The 25,800-nt window shown below is 37.8% G+C and overlaps 1 protein-coding gene and 1 long non-coding RNA gene across 5 annotated transcripts in view; both read left to right on the forward strand.

Moving 5' to 3' along the window:
- The window catches only part of PDHX (pyruvate dehydrogenase complex component X), a 68,637-nt gene extending 53,528 nt beyond the window's left edge, over positions 1 to 15,109 (forward strand). For both annotated transcript variants that reach the window (XM_047691323.1, XM_047691322.1), the window contains exons 8-11: positions 3,201 to 3,259; positions 6,567 to 6,725; positions 11,317 to 11,381; positions 13,979 to 15,109. In XM_047691323.1, coding sequence (XP_047547279.1) covers positions 3,201 to 3,259; positions 6,567 to 6,725; positions 11,317 to 11,381; positions 13,979 to 14,237 — 542 coding nt within the window. In that variant the 3' untranslated portion in view covers positions 14,238 to 15,109. The remainder of the gene's footprint in view (positions 1 to 3,200; positions 3,260 to 6,566; positions 6,726 to 11,316; positions 11,382 to 13,978) is intronic.
- A 748-nt stretch (positions 15,110 to 15,857) lies between these two features.
- LOC125079364 (uncharacterized) overlaps positions 15,858 to 25,800 on the forward strand; it is a 55,809-nt gene continuing 45,866 nt past the window's right edge. The window contains exons 1-3 of one of the 3 annotated variants that reach the window (XR_007121101.1): positions 15,858 to 17,011; positions 20,643 to 20,722; positions 22,132 to 22,301. This is a non-coding gene — a long non-coding RNA (uncharacterized LOC125079364). Of the gene's footprint in view, positions 17,012 to 20,642; positions 22,302 to 25,800 lie in introns of all 3 variants that reach the window. The other 2 variants (XR_007121100.1, XR_007121102.1) reach the window with 2 other exon arrangements.

Below are 25,800 nucleotides of genomic sequence, written 5' to 3' on the forward strand. Positions count from 1 at the left end.
GATCTCAGTGTCTTGAGATCAAGCCCCAAGTCCAGCTCTATGCTGAGCATGGAGCCTGCTTGGGATTCTCTCTCTCCCTCTGCCCTTCCCCACTGGCTTGTGCACTTGCTTCCATGTGTTCTCTCTCTCTCTCAAAAACAAACAAACAAACAGCATTTATCCTGTTTGGGTTTCTCTCAGCTTCTTGGATTTGTGATTTGTTGTCTTTAATTAATTTCGGAAAACTCCAAGCCATTATTTTTTACTGTATCTTCTGCTCCATGTGTTTTCTTTTTGGAACTCTTGATTATAAATGTTCAACTGTTTGAATTGTCCAAAGCTCTTAGATCCCCTGTACTTTTTTTGTTCATCCTTTTTTTTTCTTTGTGTTTCTGTTTGAATAATTTTCGTTGACCTAATTTCAGTGTCACTGACTCTTTTTTCTCAGCTATGTTTAGTCTGTGAAGCCTAACAAAAAATGATTTATCTTTGATTGCATATTTTTTCCCCCTAACTGTCCATTTGAATGTTTTTTAGAGTTTCCATCTCTCTGCTGATATCCCCATCTGTTCATGGGCATTGTTCCATGCTTTGTCCCATACTTTGTCCCATACTCCTGTACACTGTCATGTGTTTATCCTTCTTCAGAGGGGAATCATCACCCTTGATGTTCAGTCACTTGTTGGTCTTGTAACCTCGACTCCCTAACAGACTCAAGAGAAGTTACAATTTGTAACTTCTCCTGCTTTTTCCCCCTACCCTATTAGGGTGGGAAAAACATTCTTTTGTGGCTTTCTACATCTTAAGTGACAACAGGACTGATATTTCAATTTAAATACAGACTTTGAAGAAGTCATATGAAGACAAGCTGAGAGCTTTTAAAAGTTAAAGGAAATGAATGGAAAGCTTGCCTCACAGAAAATTAACAATATTCAAAATGTTAATCCTAGAAGCTCCCCTTACAGGCTTTAAGCATACTTGCTTAGTCATGATATAGAGATCGTTAAGGGAATAATTTTTCTGGTTTCTTCCTTTCAAGAGGCAGGAAACAGTACTATTTCAGTGGAGAGATGGATTAGTTTAGTATCTTTTCATGATTCAAGTTTGGTATGTCCTTGCAGCTAGGAAGTTTCTAGGGGGTCTCCAAAGAGCCCACATTATTTGTCTGTAATCTTCTTTCTTATATAGTTATGTAACATTCGATAAGTATGTTTACAGTGTTTTGTAATGATTTGCAAATGAAAATATTTAATATTCCCTTAGAAACTACTTCCTATTCTTCTCAATCATGTCACCAACAGTCTCCTTACTATTTGGAAATTTCCATAATAAAGAGTTGAAAGTAAAAGATCTTGAAAAAAAAATCTCCTTTGTACTCTTTTGATTTCCAATGCCTATTAGAAATGTCATGTGAGAAATTGGACATATAAGTCAAGCTCCTGATGCATCAGGATAAGAGGTAGCATTTGGAGGAATAATCAGCATATGGATGGTATCAAAACCTTGGAACAGAAGGTTCTTGCTTGGGAAGATGCCACCATTAAGAGGAAGGGACAGAAAATGAGTGAATGGTAGAGTGAAAGAAAACCCAGGAGGGTAGAGTGACATAGAAGACAGTAAGAAAAAGTGTTCCACAATGAAGAAAGTGATCAGCTCCAAAGTACAAAATGTTGGATATGATGAGGGCAGAGAATTTAGGTGAGCATGGGGACTCCAGCAGTAGATAGGGAATCATTAACTGGGGGGTGGTTTGGGAAGTCTTCACTGTAGAAGATAGATATCTATAGATATAGATAAAGTATGAGGGAGGTTGAGGGAGACACAAGAGGTAGGCATAATGAGGTCATAAAATATGTCCACATATTTGAATTTATGCAGGCCATGTCTTTTTTATGTTATCATTAAAATTCTGTAAGCTCTGGGAAACTACTTATATTTCTACTCCTAAAAGGGTTTTAAACAAGCAAACAAAAATATGTATATCTCTGGAAATCTGAATTAAAAGAGCTATGAATTAGATGAGCAGGTGGTGGTTACCATGACTGTTTGGCAGTATTTGGGTTTATGGTAATTCATCTAATGTCTTTCTGAAATCCCCAGCATGCCTTTGTAATGAGCTATTGTTCATGTAAAATTCCATCATACTATAGTAACAGGATTTGTGTATCTTGCTACATACCATTGACTAGATCTTGATCTTAAAAATTCTTTTTCTAGAAGCTTTTGCAATAGAAAATCAAGTGTAGTTTACATTTTTCAACACTTTCCTACCCATTGGGAAAAGCAAAAGTGTATATCAGATGCTTTCATTATGATCAGCTCTGTGGAAAGGGAGGGTACCTTAGCTTTATCTTGAAATAATTATGATACTGGGAGGAAATTGATTCAGATGAAATCACTATACAACTAGACAGAAAACTTCGTCTTGTTCATTGCACTAGGATCTGTGCCAACATTGCTTCATCTTTGGCTTTTGCTATATATCCTGTTTTGTTAAGTGAAAAAACAGCTCGGTGGTCTTAAATTTTTTTGGTACACACTTCATTAGTAAAAAATCTCTCTCTAGATATAGGTAGATACATAGATAGATACAGATATCTTTAAAATGACTGTATGTTACCACTGTTCTACTATAATCAGTGTATTATAAAGCATATGCAGAATAAAGAATTTGGAAAGGGTGAGAGAGACAATTGAATCACCGTAGAGACCATTTGTGTTTTTAGAGTCATAGAAGTGGTTCTTTTCTTTCTAACTGGTTATAATGTGTCAAATTCTCATGTATATCTGAGCAGTTTAAAAGACTTGTAATTCAGAAGTAATCTTTTACATTTATGGTTAATATTACTTATGCAGAATCTCGTAAAAGTTTTTCTAATCAGGGGACTTTTTTTTAAAGATTCTATTTATTTATTTGACAGAGATACAGCAGGAGAGGGAACACAAGCTGGGGGAGTGGGAGAAGCAGGCTTTCTGTTGAACAGGAATCCCAATGTGGGGCTCGATCCCAGGACCCTGAGATCATGACCTGAGCGGAAAGCAGACACTTAACAACTGAGCCACACAGGCATCCCTAATGAGGGGGCTCTTAACTGACTAAGCAAACAAAAACCTACAATATTTTTCACTATAATTCGTTAATGAACAAGTTGGAAATCACAGTAGCCATTGTTAAAGTTTCATTATGAATGCTAATTTTGATATGCTTGTTTTTCTTTCAGATGACATTAAAGTATCAGTGAATGATTTTATCATCAAGGCAGCAGCCATTACCCTTAAAGTAAGTAGCAGACCCTAAATCATTTTGGCTTCTACAATGGTCTTATGTCTTGGGATTTTTATATGATAAATAGAACTGTCATTTTTAAGTCACAAAAATTATGTAATTTCATTGCTAAAAATATTATAACATTTAATCTTACTCCCTCAGTTTTATACACGAAACTGAGAATCAAAGGGGTTATAACTAATTATAGCAGAATAAAGACCATTTATTCAGCAAATACTAACTGATCCCCTGTTGCGTGCTGAGTACATTATAGGCATTTAGAGAAACTGTAGTGAACAAAAGTGGACATGTTCTCTGCTCTCCTGGAGCTTTTTGTAGTTGGGAGAGACCAGTATTTGTCAGATAGTGAAAGTGTTGTGGAGGAGGAGAAAGCAGACCCCGCTGCAGAATAAGTCAGGGTGTCATGGTGCACACAGTTAGGCAAGATAGGCCTCTCTGTCACAGTGGTAACTGAGTCAAGGCCTGGAAGAGAGAGCTATCAGAAGAGTGTGCCCACAGAAGGCTGTGGGGAGGGGCCACTGCCTTTCAGACCTGGTGGCCAGCAGGGGATGCTGTTTCTGGAGGAGAGGAGGTAGCTGATGGGATTAAACAGAAGAAAGAGGGAGGAGTTGTGCTGCCAGAAGCTGGTAAAGCTTTGGCGGCCATGATAAAGACTAGGGATTTTATTATGAAGGAGAGGGGAGCCTTTGGAGGGTTTAGAGAAAGGATTGACATCCTACTTAAACTTGAAAAAGAAAAAGGAGGGACTGTTCTGGTGGTTTGTGGAACACAGCTTGCAGGGAGGCCAGGGGGCAGCAGTGCGCTCTCCTGGGAGGCCATGGATGGTGACACTGGTTTGGGCTAAGACAGCAGCTAGTGGTGAAGCTGGAGTGAAGGTTAAGATTTAGGATACATTTCAGAGGTAGAGCCAAAAAGATATGCTGATGGGTTGGCTGTGGGGTGTGAGAGAAAGGACCAGGACTTTGGCCCAAGCAGTGGGAAGGATGGAGTCCTGCATGCTGACGTGGGCAAAGTGGGAGAGGAACAGGTTTAGGCAGGAGTCTAGAGTTGGATTTGGATCTGAAACCGGGGCTTCCAGCCTTTCTGCTCTTCTCCATTTTCTGTCCTTTCTCTCTATGACTAGGCTATTTTTCTGGATCACTGCGTGTTAGGTGCTATATTTAATATATATATTTATAAGGAATTTATTATTTCTTGAACAGTGCAATAATAGAGAATTTTAAAGTCCTGCATTTTCTTAGCCTTTCATATCTAAGTGTTCATATGGCTTTTGTCTTTTGAGCAAATACTATTTTGAATTATATTAGTGATTTTCTAATTATGAATCATTCTTGCCCTCCCTAAGTAAATCTCTAGTGGTTATTACATTTCATTTCATAATTTTGTATCAGGAGCTGTAAGTAATTATAATTTACGTTTTGTGCTTTTCTTTTTTAAAATCAGTGTCTTCTTAAAGTGAATTTGGGTACTTCCTCCCTTCCCTTTCTCTGTGCATATTTCAGTATTATAAAGGTTTTTATTTCTTGAAGCTTCATAGAATCCACCTGTAAAAATATCTGAAGCCTAGTTCTGTTTTGAGGAGGGATCTTTGACAACTGTCTCATTTTTCCCCCATAATTATTGAGCGTTTAATTTTCAGCTTTTTCTTGAATCAATTTTGGAAACATATATTCCCAGAAAAATCACTCATTTCATCTGGATTCCCAAAAACTTGCTAGCCCAGAGTCATTTAAATTTGCTTCTTATAATATTTTAATATAATAATCCTCAGTGCTCACATTGTTCTCAACTCTGTCTTGCTCTTATTATTGGGTATTTGTGTTCTCAGTCCATTTGTATTGTTGCCTTATGTATTCCTTCCATTATTTCCTTCAGCTTTAGATCGGAATTATTTTAGACTTTGGTTGAAAATATTTTGTTAGGGAATGGGGATGTGTAATTATTACAATTTCGAATATGAAAAAGAGGTTTTAAGAGTATGAATATTCCTCTGAGCACAACTGAGGCCAGATTCCATCGGTTTTTGTTGCATAGCTCTGAAATTACATTTATTTGCCAGATATTCCTCACTTGGGAGGGTTTTTTTCCCCCTCTTTTACTTTAGTGCTCTCCGTGAAGAACCTAAAATCTTCTCGGGGTTTGGGACTTCAGTGTTTATTATTTTGACATAAATGAGCTTTGAGTACTTTGAATGAACCAGCTGAGCCTTGAGAGATGGAGAGCTCCGTGCACAGAGCAGCTGAAAGCAGTGCAGTGGAGGAGGGCCTGGGTGGCTCAGTTGGCTGAGCATCAAGACTTGATTTTGGCTCCAATCACGACCTCACGTTGTGAGATTGAGCCCCATGTCGGGCTCTGTACTGGGTGTGGAGCCCACTTAAGAGTCTCTCCCTCTGCCTTCACCCCCGCCCCTGACTCGTGCGTGTGCTCTCCCCCAAAAAACAAAAACAAAAACAAAAACAAAACAAAAACCTGCAAAGAGAGCGAGCATAGCAGGATGATGAGAAGCCGGAGTACAGTGGGGAATGCATCTCCAGGGAGTGTCAGTGTACAGTTAGGTAGGCTGTTATCAAAGCAAAGAATTTTTGACAAAAGAAATTAGTTTGTGCTTTGTTTTTCACCATCATTTTTTCTACAATCTTTGGCAACAGTATCAGTACATACCGTCTCCAGGCGTTTACCGATTTCTTCTGCTCTTTTCATCCTCGGTGTAGTTTTGTGTGTGTTCCATACAAGCATGCTCATACATTTATCATATGTTCATGAAGCCTAGGAAGTCTTTCTTCAAGAGGGAAGTCACTTAGTAAGGGCCGGATGGATCTCCCAGGGCTATACTAGAAACTTGGGCTTTCTACCTTCCCAATGGAATAATGAGGTTGAATTGTTACCCTGTTCCCTCCCCTCTTCTCCTCAAGGCCATCTCGGTCAGCATACGAGACAGGAAGTATAACAAATGTTGAATGCTTTTTAGCAATCAGGTTGAACAAAGGGAGACCTTTTTTTAACCATTATTTATTGTAAAGATATCAAAACACGTACATCAGCGTTTCCTCAACCTTGCTTCAAAAAAACATGGTATGCCTATTCTTCCTAAACACAGAAGCCGTTTAACACAGAGATCCGAACCATTGTTTCAAACCAAATCTTCATTTATTTGCTTCTGTCTACCTATGCTCACTTTCAAAAATGCTTAATAATGCTATGTCTCTGTAACCACCTTGGTCTAGAGCTGCTTTTTAAAACAAACAAACAAATAAATCTGCTTCTTTAGAATGACATGTTTTTTCTGTTTGTTTCCTAGCAAATGCCAGATGTTAATGTAAGCTGGGATGGAGAGGGCCCAAAGCAACTGCCCTTTATTGATATTTCAGTGGCTGTGGCAACAGATAAAGGTTTAATTACACCAATCATAAAAGATGCTGCTGCTAAGGGTATACAGGAGATCGCTGACTCTGTAAAGGTATGTCTTAAGAAATATTATGCTTTTGGAATGTTAGTATTTACTTTCTGGTTAAGTTGTGGCATCATCTAGTTACACTGTGATATATTTCCAAATGATAATCAGTCATATATGAAGGTTTTTTAAGTTTTAACCTAGGTATGACCCACTTTAAGAACATTTAACCTTCAAGAGTTCAGAAAAAAACATACAGATAAATGAGGATCAACTGTATTCAAGTTATAGGTGAATGCTTTATTTCCCAAAGTCTAGAATTCAACTCTAACAAGGATATTTTAGATGGTTTTAAAGTTAAAGCTGAAACCATATTCCTATGAAGGTGGTAATGGAGAGACCTCACTGTTCACAGCTTTTTATTCTTCAAATTTGATTTCATTCATTTCCTCTCTAGAATTGAGACCACTAAAGTACTTAATATTATAGAAGCAAAAGTACGGAATTTTTCCTGAGTTTCTTTAAAAGCAGTTTTTATAGCTCCCTATATGGAGGAGTCCAATTTCCCCCAAAATATTCCATTGAATCGGCAGGAACCAGACAGTAGGTCAGCTCTGACAAACACTATAATTTCCAAAGGTACTTTTTTGACAGAAGTATCAGCTCTTACAGTGTTAGAACTGAAAATTTCATACTCCTTTAGATAAGTGATTCTTTTCTCTTTCATTTACCAAAGACCAGTTGTATATATAGTGGATGAAAAATTATAAGGAGGAATTAACGGGGCGCCTGGGTGGCTCAGTGGGTTAAGCCGCTGCCTTCGGCTCAGGTCATGATCTCAGAGTCCTGGGATCGAGCCCCGCATCGGGCTCTCTGCTCAGCAGGGAGCCTGCTTCCTCCTCTCTCTCTGCCTGCCTCTCTGCCTGCTTGTGATCTCTCTGTCAAATAAATAAATAAAAAATCTTTAAAAAAAAAAAAAAGAAAAGTTATAAGGAGGAATTAAAAGTAGAAGATAAGATTTCTTTGGAGAGCTGACAGTATATACACATATCGATGAACTTGCCCAAAATATATGAACACAAATTAATCTACTTTTAAAAGCATACTGTTGAATTTTCAAGTTAGACATAATTAAGGGTGACCTTAGTGGAGTAGACCTTTTTAGATCTTCACTCCTCTTTGAAAAGATTTTCAGTGTGTTTTTATAGATAAAAATGTAACTTTTTCTTAATTGGGTGGTGGTATTGATTTGACTGATTCAAAAGTCAAGTAATTAGATTGGTTAATAAGATAGTTATATGCCTTTTGTTCATCAAAAGTTTTCAATAACAATGAGAATTCATGTATTTTAGTGTTTTTGTGAAATTCAAATGAGATCACATTTAACTATAGATTTAGAATTTTCTTAAATATTTATCTATTTTTCTTATTTTTAATATTTGCATATTTCATATATAAAATTTTTAAATTAACCATTTCAAGATGATTTTGACCAATTAATTTTAATATGATAATGCATAGTCTGTTCCTTATATCCTGGAAGAACCTAGGTTGAGGTGGTAAGGAGGCAGTGTGAGCAGCCTCTGAGCAATGGGAAGGGCAGTCTTAACCCTTTGGAATGTTCCAGGGCCTCTGGTGGTCCTCGAGGCTTTCCTCTAAATCCCAGCAATCCTGTGCTCTGGCTACCCTGTGCTTCCCATTCTCTCTGCTTCTCTCTCCCACCCTACTGCTGGTGTTTAACCCTCCAGTCTTTCTTGTTCCTGGGATATACCAACCATTAGGCTAAACACTTCATTTAATTCTGTTAGCCCCGTGTTATAGTTGAAACCTTAATTTCCCATTTGAAGTTGAGAAAGTGGGAGTTTTAGTAAAGCCTTTAGTAAGTTTGCCCAAGTAATCCATCTAAAAAACAGTAGAAGGGAGGATTTATTTAAATCTGGGTATTTCTCAGTTCAGGTGCTACTTTCTGAGGTCTTCTGTGGCTTCCATAGCTAAAGTAGCTTCCTGGCCTTACCCTGTTTTTTTACTGTCTTTATGCAGTTGATCAGTCTTTGAAGTTACCTTGTTTATTTGTTGGTCCTTCTCTGTTCCCTTCTGTCTGACCTTGAGGGCCTTGTTCTTGCCATATAACCAATTCTGCAAGAGTGCGTGTAAGGAAGATCATAGATGCTCAGTGAATTTATTTTTTAAAATTTCAATAAAAAATGTTACTAAGATTAATTTTTTAAGGAGTTTGTGGGTCTCTGGAACTCCATCTGTGGACCCAGGTTAAAAATACTTGCACTAAGTTTTTACTTCCTGACCATCATGAGCCTCAAGGATGTCATTGTGTGGTGCCAAAGGCATGTCTCAGCTGAGTTCAAGTTTCTAGTCCCTAAATAAAAAGTAATACAGTAACAAACCTTAGAACCCATGTTATTCTTAATTCTTCATTAATTATAACAGTCTTAAAAGACAGAGGCCAAGTTTTCCTCTATTTGCACAGTAAATTTTTTTTAAACGAATTAATAAAGAATGTGTATTTGCTGGTCATCTTGTTTACATCCTTTCAGCTGGAGGCTTCTGATAGCATATGCTTTGATTTTAAGTTTGCATTGCTGGGAAATCCCAGTGAGAATTAGCAATTTTCAAAACCAGTGATCCTCCTCAGAATTATTCTTATTCCAAGCTTTTAGAATTCATTGGTAGGAATATCCTGCTGATGTGTTTAGGGTCTACAGAGTTTTGTTTGTTTGTTTTTTCCTTTCTTTTCTTTTTTTCTTTTTCTTTTTCTTTTTTTTTTTTTTTTTAAATGTGGGCTTGCAATCCCATTTTTTAAAGAATGTCTGTGTTACTTGTTTTTAGCCTGGTAATTCAGCAGGATTGTTGAGATCATGTGCCTTTAAAGAAATGCCTTTCAGAGTTCCTATGATACATGTCTGTTTACATCATGTGAGCAGTCACATTGTTTAAGGCAGAAAAAACACATTTGTAGATTGTCCTGTCTATTTCTGACAGTCCAAGGACCACACAAGTCTAAATTCTTCTTTTCAGTTTTCATTTTGGATCCAAGTAGTTTTTTTTTTGTTTTTTTTTTTAGATTTTATTTATTTATTTGACAGAGAGAGATCACAAGTAGACGGAGAGGAAGGCAGAGAGAGAGAGAGAGAGAGGGAAGCAGGCTTCTTGCTGAGCAGAGAGCCCGATGTGGGACTCGATCCCAGGACCCTGAGATCACGACCTGAGCCGAAGGCAGCGGCTTAACCCACTGAGCCACCCAGGCGCCCCGGATCCAAGTAGTTTTATAAATAACTGCATCCAGATAACTACATCTGTCTCAACTGTCAGAAAGTCACAGTGATACGTTGAGATCATTTTTAGACTTTTAAAGAATGTTTTCGTTTTTCAAAAATTAAGTCCTCTCTGGTTTAAAATTGAATAGTTCTCAATGGTGATTGTAATTGTACTTATGTTAGATGTATAGTACAGAAAATTAAGCATCAGATTTATTTCATCTCCCAAAATGACAATAGTTTAATTTTTCTCTTCCACTCATGAGTTAGTTCATTATTAATTTTTCATATGTAATGACTCAATCTCAGTTCCTTTGTTTTTGAAGCATTAAAAAATAAAAGTTAACATAAGTGTGATTAATTGCAAATGCAAGTAAAGGAAAATTTAACTACTTAAGGTCACTCTCAGAGTGTCTGTCTTTCGGTTTTAGAAATCAGTTTTGCTAAAGTGATAAAAAATTACTACATTCTTCTATTTCTCGTGGCAGTGCAAATTGGACTAGCTCATTCAGGAAATGCCTCAGCTGTAAAATTAAGAACCAAGAAAATGTTTATGTTCTAGGGCTTTGTAATTCCACTTCTGAAAATTTATATGAAATAATTGAAAAACCAGCAAACCAAATTAAAACACTGGGGATGTGACTGAATTGTGGCAGACGTAGCGTCTTTAGAATGTTTACAACTGTCTGTAGTTATGTATATGTTATATGTGAAAAAGAAGCAAACACTGAAAGATGAAAACTAATACATTGGTTGTGGGATTGTTGCCATTGAACAGTTATTTAAAAGCAATCAGGTGGACAAGAATGGCTTCTTGTGATACTGTGTCTTACAAGAAAAAACCATTATAGACACAATAAATTTCACTGTTTCTGTAGAAAACACTGAAGCATTCTGCATAGTAATGATGTACAGAGTAATTCTAATACTGGAAGAATTTTTAAAGGAAAGCAGTTTTTGTAGAGTATCAATTTACAGCTTTAGCTTCTTAAGACTATCTGCTCTCTGGGGCGCCTGGGTGGCTTAGTGGGTTAAGCCACTGCCTTCGGCTTAGGTCATGATCTCAGGGTCCTGGGATCGGGCCCCGCATCGGGCTCTCTGCTCAGCGGGGAGCCTGCTTCTCCCTCTCTCTCTGCCTGCCTCCCTGCCTACTTGTGATCTCTGTCTGTCAACTGAATAAATAAAATCTTAAAAAAAAAAAATTTGTTTTTAAAAAAGACTATCTGCTCTCTAACTTGTTCATTTTTTTATTGTATTAGAGAAAGTGAAGTCAAATCAAGGCATGTGAGAGATGAGTGTATACCCTCTACAAATATTTTAAGTGACAACATCAGCCTGTAATGTGGTGTTGGTTGTCATGCTGTATTTGTGTTTTTCTTTCCCAGGTCCTGTCGAAGAAAGCAAGAGATGGAAAACTGTTACCTGAAGAGTACCAAGGAGGATCTTTTAGGTAATATTTAAACTCTGAGTTATCAGTAGCATCAAACAGGTATCTAGGAGTCTGTGTCATTTTTGAAACACTTTTTTTAATTGAAGCAACCTGTCAGGGCTCGTAGGAACCCACTAGGATTAGCTAGTTAACCCATTCCGGTATTCTCAGAGTGACTTCTAGGTTCTGAAGCTTTAAAAAAATATATTTATAAATATAATAGATTTATAAACCTCAACTTTTTCTACTTGTGATCTCTTATTTAAAGGTACTCGAAGGAAAATATTAACATGTAGAGCCTTACTTATCATCAGCTCTATTTTTAAGTGTCACTTATACACGGTGTAATATACTGAGTACATTATGAATGTTTCAAGAAGTGGAAAAACCTGTGTAACCAACCAAAGCAGGATATAGACCATTACCAGCATCCCAGAAGCTTTCCTTTCCCCCTTCCTAAGTATCCCCCTTGCCAAGGTAACCACTCTCCCGAAAATCATCACCATAGATTTCTTTTGCTACCTTTTTCTTTATATTAAATAATATATATTCCTTAGTATCTGACTTCTTTTACTCAGTATTAATGTCGGTGAGATTAACCATGTTGCAGTATGAAACAGTTGTTTATTATTGCAGTATATGGTATTTTATAGTATATTGTATACGTATGCCATATTACTGTTGGACATTTGTCTTTGTTTACAGTTTGATGCTGTTACAAATAATGGCACTGTGAACATTCTTATTATTAGCATCTTATGGAGAATATATTTGTTGTATAGACTTGCAAGTGAAATACCTGAATTAAAAGCGCTAATGGATACTGTCAGTTTTCCATAATGGTTATACAAATTTATACTTCTAGCAACAGTGTATCAGAATTGTCATTGCTTCATATTCTCACCAATACTTAGTAATGTTGGGTTTTAAATTGTAACAGTTGTTGGGGTGTGTAGTGGTACTCTTTGTGGTCAGGGAAATGCAAATTAATGATGTTGAATACTGTTTTCATTTAATAACCTTTTGAATATCTGGTAACTTATCAGATAAAGTACCTGTTGATGTCTTGTGTCCATTTTTAAAAATGATATGTGGAGATTCTTATTTCCAGACACACAGACCTTTATAGCATACATATTATTTCGGATATCTTTTCCCACTCTGTCCCTTGCCTTTGGAACTTTGTTTATGGTGTTTTTAATGAACCCAAGTTCTGAATCATAATGAAATGCTATTTATTAGTATTTTTTTTAACAGCTGGTACTATATGTTTTATGTGTGGAATTATTGCCTGTCCCAGAATCATGAAGTAATTTTTCTGTGTTATTTTCTAGAAGCTTTATAACTTTTCACATGTAGATCACCATCCATCTAAAATTGGATTTTGTGTGTGGTGGGAAGATAAAGGTCAAGATTCTTTTTTTCCCCCCCATATGGATATTACGTTGACCTAGCATCACTTATTGAAAAGCTTACTCCATAGCACTGAGAAAGTCACTATGTATGTTTGGTCTGTTTTATGTTCTGTTTTCAATTGACCTATTTGTCCATCCCTTGCTCAATACCACTAAGCTATAACTTTTAATATGTGGTAAGGAAAATCTTCTCGTTTAGTTCACACTCAAGACTGTCATTTATGGCTCTTTGTTTTTCCAAATGAATTTCAGAATCAACTTACCACTTTCCATATACAGAGACACACAGAAACCTTGCTGGAGTTTTTTGGGTGTGTGTGTGTGTGTGTGTGTGTGTGTGTGTGTGTGTAAGACTTTATTTATTTATTTATGGAGAGAGCAGGGAGCATGAGTGGGGAGAAGGGCAGCAGAGGGAGAGAGAGAACCTCAGGCAGACATTGCGCAGAGTACCGGAGTCCGACATAGGGCTCCAGATCCCACAACCCTGAGATCATGACCTGAGCCAAAATCAAGAAACTTTGCCAGAGTTTTGATTGGGATTGCATTAAATCTTTTGATCAGTTCGAGGATTCAGTCTTTACAGCATTGAGTCTTCCAGGCAGTGTACATAGTATAAACCATTGTTTATTTAGTTCTTTGGTTTCTTTGAGTTCCATTTTATAGGCTTCTATACAGAGGTCTTAAATTTGTTTCATTAGATGTAATTCTTCATACTTGGTTTTTGCTACTACTATAAATGGTATTTGTTTTATAATTTCATTTTCTAACTACAGCAACCTGTATATATAAAAAATGGATTTTTATATTGACCTTTTTATCTAGTGACTTAGCTAAATTCACTTATAAATCCTATCAGTTTATCTGTAGAGTCTTAAATTTCCTGTATGCAGTCCATTCATCTGTGAATAATAACTTCTATTTCTTTATTCCTTTTCTTCTTATATTTTATTATTTCTTTTTCTTGTCCTAATCCACTGCCAAGGACTTCCAGTCCATGTTGAATGAATGTTTATATTAGATACACTATTTATATGTGTGTTGTTTTTTTGATACCATTGTACCTGGCATCTTTGTCTTTGGTCTTTGAATAACTTGCTATAAGGTTCTGTGTCATAGTTTTTCAGTAGGGCCAAAACATACACTTCTGGGAAAGGGTTCTTTGATAGAGGACATGCCGCTCTCAGAGCTTTTGTTTTCCCGTAGTATTTCCAACTTGGGCATGTTTGGCATCGACGAATTTACTGCAGTGATCAACCCTCCTCAGGCCTGCATTCTGGCTGTTGGGAGATTCCGACCTGTGCTCAAGCTGGAGCAGGACGAAGAGGGGAATCCCAAACTGCAGCAGCACCAGCTTCTAACAGTCACCATGTCAAGTGACAGCCGAGTGGTGGATGATGAATTGGCTACCAGGTTTCTTGAAAATTTTAAAGCAAACCTGGAGAATCCTATCCGACTGGCCTAGTCCTCCAAGATACGAAGTTGGTCTTTGGCTTAGTTTATCGTATAGCTGTTACCAGAACTTACACTGTAGGAAAACGAATAGCTGTATAAGCGTGAAGTGGGTAAGTTGTTTATTTATTCAAGGTGAATGAGTTTGGCCCGAGTTGTCTTCATTTTCAGTTTGGGTTTAATGGTGTAGAAATAAATAACAAACTGTAACTAATGAAAGAGAACATTTGGTTAGATCCCTTTTTAACCTCCGGTGCTGTACTAAAGTGGAGTTAAACTCAATGTAAATTAAATTAAATGTTTGGCTCATTTGAGCATTTTAGACTATTTGAGAATGTATGATAAATTGTAAAATTGAAAAATTGTTAGAACTAATTAATGTTGAAATTAGACGTGATCTTCAAAGAGAAGCCCATCAATTTAATTAGTGGGACCTCACTTTTTATAAGCACTGCTGTTACTTAAACAATTTAATATGTACAGTTTATTCTAGATAATAGTAAGTAAGGATCACATTATATTAGGGGTTATGGCAACATTATTGAATTTTTTATGTATATAAAGCCATAGGTCTTAGAGTGGTTTCTGTCAGTCTTATTTTTCACTTCTATGACACTGTGAACTTCTAAAGAGGGAGAATTAAAAAGTCAAAAATAAGAGCGCGAGAGAGAGACCAAAAAATTTGTTTCAGTAATAAACTATAGGTAAAATATCTAAATTTTCTGAAATAAACTATTCACCTTCATATTAAGTTGCAATATAATAAATTATGCTATTTCGTACCAAACATTTTAAATTTGTGTTACTTTAAACACAAAATGTTGGGGTTTTTTAGTGCGTTTTAATCATTTGTATTGTGCAATAAAATGTGAGAAAATATAAAAATTTCTATTGTATTTTAAATGTTAGGACACAGAAGTTTAGTGAAACCTTCAAGTAGGTTAGTAATTTGCTTGGAGCAACTTATAAGAAATTCTACAGGAGGAGAGAAAGAATTTAAACTTCATATGACATTAGGAAAACAATTGACAAGGAATGTGAAACTTTGAAAGAGAGTGGAAAGGAAAACTTATGAAGTAGGCAAGAGCTCTCCTTTTTATCCATCAACAGTATGAAATTTTCACTAATTATTGTAAAAATTAGAAGAGCTTATTTCTCTCTTTTAACAACTTTGCTACAGTTGGCAAGTTAACTGTACTGAAATTGGGTGGTAATTTAATTAACCAGTCCCAGAAAGGCTTGTGTTGGTATCTGCTGCCGGCAATCGCCAGAAAAAAAAGACCCATGTGGTATAAAGTGTGTGGTATGACTTAGGCCTGAAACAAAGAGCTTCTAAAACAATTAGAGCCCCAGTATATCAGCTGTTAAGAATATGCTTAACTTTGTTATTCAGTTTCAACAAGCTGTTTTTCCAAAGTAGTCTTCCAAACTTTTGTTACGTTAACAGTTACACTGAAAATTATAACCAAGTGCTATTTTCAAAATAACTTTTATACATTACATGCTTTTGGTTTTAACTGAAATTTTTTGTGTTTTCCTAATTTTTAAAAAAGATTCTGTTTATTTTTTAGAGGGTATGATCAGGAAGGAAGGGCAGAGGGAGGAGAGAAAAAATCCCAAGCAGACTCCAAGCTGAGCACAGAACCTGACATGGGGCTTGATCTCATGACCCTGAGATCATGACCTGAGCCAAAATCAAGAGTCAGACACTTAACCAACTGAGCCACCCAGGCACCCCAGTGTTTTTTCCTAATTTTTATATCTGAGGAACAGAACGCGGGCTAGCCATAAACAGGCCTTGGCTTGGAGTTGTGTTGTGCATCAACAGTCGTGCCTCTGTTTTCCTGTCAGTGAAATGGGCGCTGATACCCACCACAGCCTGCCTTATAAAGTTGCAAACTGCACAGGAGAAATGACATGTACATTTAAGACATTTTGATTTTTCATGGGTTGACCTCTCAGCTTTTGGTACAAATGGTTTTTGATTCTGACTAAAAGCATTTTCTTGAATATTTATACTGATTATGTAAGGAAATTGCCATAGCACTGATTTGAGAAAGAGATATGGTAAACTTGGCTTGGGTTGCTGCAGAGAGCAAACTGTGCACTGTGTGGGCAGTCTCCCTCCCCCATTTTATTTATTTATTTTTATTTATTTATAAATAAATAAATATAGTGTGTATATATAGATAATATTTATTTGTACTGCTGATAGTTATCACACAGAATATAAAAATGAAATTTTATATTTGGTCATCTTTTTTCTCATTTAAACAGGGAAAAGGTAAAATATTGGGAAGACTTCTAAGGAAAAGGTGACATAAGTCAAATGGTTCTGCTTCTCCAATTGAAATTCCTAGTTGACATTAACAGATAGAGTTTGTTCACTATTTTGTGGCATCAGTATATTGCTTGCTCAACTTCTTTGTTTGAAACATATGTAAGTCTTTTATATGGACTGGAATAGGTACCTTACAAATGGTGTCAAATGAAACTTATTTTTAGGAATTTTTTTTTCTTTTTTGCATTTTGGACTTAATTCCCAGTAATTTATATAGGCCATACATTTGAGAATTGTGTTAAAAGTAAACCTTGTTTTCTAGCCTTTTAATTGAAAGATAGGTGGTGCTGTAAGTTAATGGATTGTAGTTAGAGTGTGGGAGAAAAATTAACATGGCATTTAAATCTTCGTGCTCAAGGGAAATATGTCCTCATTATACACTGCCTCACGATGGACTTTGTCTCAGGTGACGTGAAGAGTCAGTAAAAGAACCAAGTATGTTGCAGGTAAGAATTAACCATTAATTTAAATATGACCTTATTAATGGGAAACTTCTGTTGATTTTTGAAGAAGGAAGTAAAAGTGCAGAATTGCTGTAAGGTTAGTCTGGCCACAATGTGCAAGGCAGGTCAAAACAGTGCGAGGATGTAGGCAGCAGGAACCATCTGGAAGCTTTTGCATTAATGAGAGTGTGAGTTGACTAGATTCTGCACTAGGTCAGGGGACTTTAAAGAAGGGAGAGAATGAAGAATATTGTACATGTCAGTTTGCTGTGGTATATTATGAATATATGGGGTGGGTGTGTTTGATGTAGCAAGAATGATGTAATTTCCCAGGCCAGAACACAGTCCCCCATGGCCCACATCGCCAGTCTCAAAGGTTACAGCAGTTGGTATATCTCCATTTAAACTTTTTATAAATGGAAAAAACAGCGGTCTTCCAATAAAATAATTTTAAATAGTTTTGTGGACTTTTACATTGTATTTTCTAGTGCTTCCATTGGTTTCATCAGATGGGGATAGGCACAGTGTTGGAGGAAAGGTGTGGTTTGTCTAGACTTGTAATATTGAATGGAATTATAAGGCATAAAGATGTGTTTTGAAAAATGATGATTAGACTCTGTTAGTAGCAGTCTTTTATTTCTTTGATTGTATGTAAAACTTACTTTCACTTTTTATCACTCATCTGTATTTTTTGCAACAAGTTCAAGCTGCCTTTTCTTCCCAGGAAAGCAGATACTTTAAAACCTCTAACTTGGGTGCCTGGGTGGCTCAGTGGGTTAAAGCCTCTGCCTTCAGCTCAGGTCATGATCCCAGGGTCCTGGGATCGAGTTCCACATGGGACTCTCTGCTCCTCAGGGAGCTTGCTTCCCCCTCTCTCTCTGCCTGCCTCTCTGCCTGCTTGTGATCTCTGTCTGTCAAATAAATAAATAAAATCTTAAAAAAAAAAAAACAAAACCTCTAACTTACCCTCTACTACATATGACATATACAACTAAAGGAAACCTGGACTTTTTTTAAAAGTTGAGAAATTATTCATAAAATCATGAATTAGTCATGATTTGTCTTTATTCACACATAAAATTTATTTCTGAAATTTCTTGATTTATTAAATTCTTTATTATGAAAGAATTTTTATCACTAAAAATCAATCTTTTTTATTTTATTTTTAAGGTTTTATTTATTTATTTGTCAGAGAGAGAGAGAGTATGTGAGCACAAGAAGGGGGAACAGAAGGCAGAGGGAGAAGCAGGCTCCCCACTAGCAAAGAGCCCGATATAGGACTCGATCCCGGGACCCATGACCTGAGCCAAAGGCAGATGTTTAACCAACTGAGCCACCCAGGCGATCCCAAAAAGCAGTCTTCTGAAGAGAAGGCTGTTGTGATCAGGTGAAATATTAGTCATAGCACTTCATAAAACATAGAGTACTCTATAAATGTAAGTTGTTCAATGTTTAATCACATAAATTGCACTTATTCTATACTTCTTTTCAGTGGCTCATCCACAGTCTGTCTGGTAAAGGAAGGTATAGGATAGCACTTGATACATTACTGTCCTCAACAGAATTACTGGTCTTTAGAACATAATTTGTTGCCCAAGTTTGCACACTTAAATCAAGAACATTTTAGCCTGCTTTCAGCTTTATCTATAAATTACTGTGCTCTTGGTAGAAACTTCGTTTCCTACCTCAGTATTGCCTCAGTATTCTTACTTAGACAATGAGAAAACAGGAGGGAAAATTAACCGTGGTGGTTGCTGATCTTGTGTAATCTCTTCTCAATTCTCTAAGGTGAATATATCTGACTTGAGCATCATCCTTGCCAGACAGTGCAATGCAACAGACTCAGAGAGGATGTCATTTGGCCAGAGGCACACAGCTCAGGTGCCACAACTGGGATTTGAACCCAGGTCTGTGCAGCACCCAAATTCAAGCTGGCTGCAGCGCAGGACAGAATTTGTAGGGTGTAGTACTGTTGCTGAGACAGTTCCGTATTAACACATAGCATTTTCCACCTGGAGTAACTGAAGGTCCTGCTCCTCGGCCCTAACACTGATGTGTTTGCTACATGACCGCTCTAAAATCAGTTCACAGTTTTTCTATAGTAGTTCTTCTGGTGTCTTTCTGGTAATTGTATGCACAAAGTGCTGAGGGATTTTTGTTTTAATATGGACAACGCCTATTAACCTGAAATGCTGACCTTAAGTATTATATCCTCTCTCTGAATGGAAGGCTTAGAAAAATAGAAACTTAAGAAACTAGAAACTTAGTTCCTCTGAAGATAGAAACATGACATATAGAGCATTTCACTTTTAATAAATACCTTGGAATCTAGTCCAAGTTCAAAAGCAAAAGTAGTTACCCATTTTTCCTCTGGAGGCTCCAGACTTCTGTGTTGACAGCCATCTCCGTCAGGGTCCAGTCTTGTGTATTGACCTTATCAGTCAGGGACCCCCTGGTTGCAGTTCACTGTCGGGCAGAGTCCATTGGGTTGTCGAGGCCAGATCTGTCCACATGCGCCAGGGAAATAGGAAGTGGCCCTCTGGGGCACAGATAAGCCTCAGCCACTGGGCTGATCCACGGAGGGGGTCGGAGCGCCACAGTGGGTGGGAGGCCTGGAGCACATGGTATGTAAATGTTGAGACGGCCATGGGGACACGGTGTTGGGAGGGCCCTTCTGGACATACGTCAGGGGCAAAGACACCCACTCGTTCCTTCATGCGTCTTCTGAGAAAGCCTAACATTGTTCCTGCTGTAAAAGGAGAAACGCTTACAAGAATTGCATTTGTTGTTTTTGACCAGGCACTGAAGGGTAAGTTTGAAGCTGAGAGACAATGAATTAATAACTGGCACAATCATCCCAACCAGAAAGGCTGGGAAATAAAATGCGATGTCATTACTTGAAATCATACTGAATAATAAGACAGCTTAGGCAGGCATAGCAGTCTATGTAAGACCTGCTTTGTGTCTACCTGAAAGAGAGGTAATATTGAAAATATCGTTGCTTCATTTCAAATAAGTTCGCCTATTTCCTAGGCAAGACAGTTACTAAAGTGTGAAACAGAAGTAAAGTGTGAAATTCAGTGTTCATTCAGTAGCGGTGAGCATCTGTGCATCAGCACTCGAGATTTACAGCTGCTGGCCCTTCCGCTCAGTCAGCTTAAACCAGATGAATGATGGGCAACTTGGTCGCTTCTGGATTCAAAGTATGTGCATAGGGGTTGGGTTGAGAGGTAGACTTTGTAGAGGAGGTAACATATGAAGCAGGTTTTTACTGGTTTTAACCCACGTCCTTTTTGTCTCTGACTTCTCTAATTTCAGTAGCTAAATATTTAGCCCCTTTTATATGCCTAATGTATGGGTGTCAGCAGTCCATCTTCGTATGACTCTGACCCAGGTACCTGTGCATATTGTTCTAGTAACGTTAACTCCAACATTGCTTAGAAAGTTAGTTGGAAGGAAAGCTACTCCATGGGGGCAGTTCATGGGCAGAGAAAGCTTTACACCTCTTTATCTACAAGATGTTCTTGCTAAGGTCATTATGCCTAAAGAAAGGTTAGTTTAGGAATAAGCACTCATGCGCTGTTTAATTGAAATATATTTTAATATTACCTCCGTTCCCTTACCTCTTGCCCAGCCTCTGCTTTATTGAAGATGTATGTGCAGATGCCTTCTGATAACGGAGTAAGTCACCAGCCAGGACACGTACTTCTTCAGGTATCTTCAGGCTCATTGTTTCACATCTCAAAGGGGACCATCTGTTAAATTTATTTTTAGAGAATCATGATCATCTTTGGGCTCTCCAGCTAGCTGAGCAAAACGATAGGTGCAAGTGAATATCAAGCTTTATTTCTACCATTCAGTATCTTTGATGCTGAGTATCAAATTAGTGCGTTCTGAAGCCAACTTCATTTCCCCACTAGCACCATAAGCCCCCTCCGTCCCTCCCCCCCAGTTAACTTGATTCCATTACTTAATACTATGCAGTCTGTGGGCATTTTCGTTTTGGCAGCGAATCATCTATTAGTGGCAAAGTAATAAGAGTATTTTATCTCAACCTGTGAATTAAATGCAAATCAAAACTAAGTTTCCCAGTATTCTCTTACACTTTTAATGCTTTGATATAACTTCAGAAGAATGAAAATATGTTAAGTTTTATGGATATATTTGTTCCTGAAAGCAGACTCAAACTCTCCTTTTAAAAATTTCAATATTGGCCATTTTTCAGAAGCCATTATTCCTTTATGCAGAAAATATATGAGCCTATGAATTGGGCAAATTGGAAACTCAGTATTCTTTAGGGGATAGGGCTTGGTATGTGTGTGTCCTCATTTCCTGAAGGAATCCTCATGACTTTGAGAAATATTGGGAAGAATAGCTTCGTAAAATGTTTTAAAAATGGAAAAACTGATAAAAGAAACATATCAGTAAAACCCAGAGTATTCTTTTACTTGGGAAATCCTCTATAGGACTTTTATTTTCCAGGTGGATATTTTAATATAATTTTTCTAGTTATTTACTTAATACTCTTTAAGTAGGTGCAGACCTTTTTTCCATTCTTCCAACTACACATATGCTGACCATGAAAATATAATAATATGATTCAAATAGGTAACTTAATGTGTTCCATACATTCTCCCAAATGCTTTGTTAAGTATTATTAACTCATTAAATCTTCACAACCGCCTGAGATAGGAATTGGTCCTATCAGTACTTCACAGAAGACACATTAGGTAACATGTCTGAGAGCAGACAGCTAGCAAGAAGTGATGATAGGAGTCAAGGCGGGCAGTCTGGCCCCAGAGCCTTGCAAAAGAGTCCTTTTTTAAAAAAACATCCATCTATTAGGAAATTCTGGAGCTTAGCACATGACAAAAACACGAGTTGCGGAAATGCCTCTGTGTTGATAATAGTGAAGACAGCTTATTGAACTCAGTAGCATCTCCTACAGGAATATCATACAAATGAGTCTAGCTAAAGCCACAGTACTCTGATGTTTAGTGCCCTCTAGATTTGTATATTAATGAGTGATGTGTTCCTTAATCTTCTGATTCATGAAGGGGTGGTAGCTGATGTGGATTAGTAATTGGTCAAACAGGAAGACACCTCCACCTTCTTATTTACAGGGCAAGTTTTTGAGTGATGACCAGAGTTCTTCAGTTTTTCTCTGAGATAACAAGTTACGGAAAAAGAACTATTTAATCTTTTTTTTTTTTTTAATAAATAAATAAATGTCTTTGCACTTGAAAGTACGTGTTCTTTCAATGCAGATACCAGATAAGATGCCAGATACCAGGTAAGTAGAAACTCTTGATTTTTCCCAGATTGTTTTGCAAGTGTCTTGGATATGTTTTTGTTTGAAGTATTATCATAGCACCCCTCATACTTATGATCGCCTTCAAGGCTGTTAGTTCAAAGCATAGGCAGACATGTTATAGCATTCTTGACTGGTTGGATTTCTCACGTCTTACCTCCTCTCAATTCCCAAATGTGTGGTCTGACCTTCAACAAACATTCCTTTTTTTAAGGGCCTGGGGAATCTGGTTGGAGCAGTTCTGTACCTAGGTTTCAAGAAAATACTGATGAAGTAAAAATGTTAACATTCTGCAAGACTCACCCATAATATTATGCTCTCTAGAGGATGAGTTCTGAGACCAGTCTCCCTTTCTGGTGGATAGATATGTATCTGGTAGCAGAGTCCTCTTCTGTTTGAAGGTCGAAAAAGGTCTCTATTTACATCTGCGGTACCATATACATGACGTTCAGAAGCAACTGATAAATTGTTAAACACTACATCTGAGACTAAAGATGTACTATATGTTGGTAGTTATAAAACTACCAAGTAACAGAATTCTTTTTTTTTTTTTTTTTTTTTTGAGAGAGAGAGCATGTATGAAGGTGGGAGGGGCGGAGCGGGGAGAGAAAAGAGAGAATCTCAAGCAGACTCCATGCCCTACACAGAGCCTGACGTGGAGCCAGACAGGAGGCTCAATCCATGACCCTAAGATCATGACCTGAGCTGAAATCAAGAGTCAGATGCTCAACTGACTGAGCCACCCAGATGCCCCCTAGTAACAGAACTTTTAAAATTTCTGTGCATCTTGGTTTGGTAATTGGGTTTTATTCCACGTTTAGAAAGACATTTTTATTTATTTTTTATTTTTTTAAAGATTTTGTTTATTTATTTGAGAGAGAAAGAGAGAGAGCATGAGAGGAGAGAGGTCAGCGGGAGAAGCAGACTCCCCGCCGAGCAGGGAGCCCAATGCGGTACCCAGTCCCGGGACTCCAGGATCATGACCTGAGCCGAAGGCAGCCGCCTAACCAACTGAGCCACCCGGGGCCCCTAGAAAGACATTTTTAAATCACAAGCAATGACAATTTAAATATGGAAGAAGCTATGGTGTGCCTGTGTACTCCAGTTGGTGACAAGTGGAAATCCTCACTGATCCTTTTGTTATGTACCCCAAACATGTACCATAGTTGATGGGAAGATTCAAATTCCTCTTGTTCCCTACTTGGATGACTTTGTAGTCCCCTTACTTCTGCTCCCAAGGAACCATCTGATGTGGCTTTAAGGGGGAAGATATTTACTAGGCTATAGTGCCCAAACTTCCATCTGTTAGGTTCCTTGCTTGTTTTTTTCCAGTGGCAAGTGTAGTCAGACCAGCCCAAAGCTGTCCCTCCTTGGAAGGCAGCCTTCCTAGGAAGCGTTGGATTAGGCAGATTAAATTAGCTACTTTGAGTCTTCAGGAAAATCTCTTTACCTTTTGATTTGTGTTCTTGTACAGTTCTTGGTGTTTTTCTTGACATGAGAGGGTGGTAAACTAAACGGCTGAGATAAGGGTGTGGACCTATAGGATAGAAGCCAAGGAAGCTGTTCAACCTGTTTTTGTTCTTGGCTTAGGCAGTGGTATACTGGGAAATGTTTAACAATGGCTCTCTGGGAGAAAACGTATAGTTACATATAACCCAGTGTAAGTCTATTATAAATTTTACTAAGGTACAAATAATTAAATATACAATTAACAAATTGAATAGAATATGTAGTACTGTTAAATACAATAGTGTATAAATACATTAATAATACAGTGCAATAAAATACACAGTTCAAAAATAATAATAGAATACACAGTCCACTTTATTGTAAATTTATATAGCTCATTGATTCTCACAGAATGCGTTCGTTGATTTTATGGAACTCTTTTATCTGTAGCCAAACTGTGGTTGCAATTGATGAATAAGTATGATTCCCAGCATGAATGTTGGTTGGTATTTTCCTTTACATGAAAGACTAAGATGAAAGCACAACAGACATATGTTGGAATTTCACTTGTTTATCAGTGAAGAGAGTCACTTCTTGACTGAAATCGGACCATTTTCAGATACCGGAAGAACATTTCCTCAAATTTTGTGCTATTCACAATATACCAGCTATAGATGTGACTTTTTTTTTTAATTTTATTTTTTATAAACATATATTTTTATCCCCAGGGTTTACAGGTCTGTGAATCGCCAGGTTTACACACTTCACAGCACTCACCATAGCACATACCCTCCCCAATGTCCATAACCCCACCCCCCCTCCCAGCCTCCCTTCCCCCATCAACCCTCAGTTTGTGTGTGACATTTGTTTTTTAAGATTTATTTATTTTAGAGAGAGAGAGAGGAAGTGCACACTAGTGGGAGGGGCAGAGGGAGAGGAAGAGAGAATCTGAAGCAGATGCCCTGCTGAGTATGGGATGGGACAGGAGCTCGATATCACAACCCTGAGATCACAACCTAGGCCAAAACCAAGAGTCAGTCACTTTGACTGTGCTACCCAGACACCCTCTACCTGTGACATATCTTTAAGTTTAATCTGCATTATTTACACTTTCCATCTTAAGCCTGGACATAACAATAAGTCAAGCCCTGATATCTAGCTTTCGCCTGTTATATAAATGCTCTGATCTCAAGCTACCAATGTGATGTCATTCAACATAGAGGAGGGAAGAGGCACGTGGCTATGCACCATTATGTAGCATTTCCCACCATTAGTACAGATACAATAGATGTGAAAAACCTCAAGAACATAGATAATAGGAAATGAGTAGGAGGTGATGAGCTGTGGATATTATTTTTGGTTTTGATAATTATTTAATAGTTAAGCTTATATAATTTAACATTTAGTAAGGGTTTGCAAAATTTCTTGAGACAGTCTGCTGTTTTTAACAGTCAGCTCTCCCAAGCTGGTAGAAGGCAGCTTCCCCACACCCCTGGCTTTCCACCTTCCAACTCTGACCTGTCCTTCCTTCATGCCTGTGGTGGTGGGAACAGGGGAGACATACGCCAACATGCCTTTTAAAATACAGAATCCAGGGCCCTACCCCTGAAGATCAGTCCAGGGCGAGACTTGAAACCACAAAACCCAGACCTCCCCAGGTGATTAAGATGCTTAAGGAGAATTGGAAACTATTCCTTTGGTGAGAGTGCTTGTTCTCCAAGTGAGCTGCCCAGGGTTCGAGCCAGGAGTCCCACAAACAAGATGTCTTTCTTGCCTGGCCTTCTTCTCTGCTCATATGTGGTATCCCTTTGGAACCCCGTGGGGCAGAAGTTAGAGTGGGGGCCTCAGGTGGGGAAGTATGCACGTGTTTGAGATCCTGGAACTCCCAGCGTATTGTGGCTAGCACCACTATCTATCCTACGGAAGTCGAAACCAAACCAGTTTTTCAGTTCCTAACTAGAAATTCGACTGTAGAAACCACTGAAAAAGCAGAACTGGATACGAAAGGTTGTGGGCTGGTTAGTTGGAACCA

The sequence above is a fragment of the Lutra lutra genome, chromosome 10, assembly GCF_902655055.1.
Source record: "Lutra lutra chromosome 10, mLutLut1.2, whole genome shotgun sequence".
NCBI classification, from domain to species: domain Eukaryota; kingdom Metazoa; phylum Chordata; class Mammalia; order Carnivora; family Mustelidae; genus Lutra; species Lutra lutra.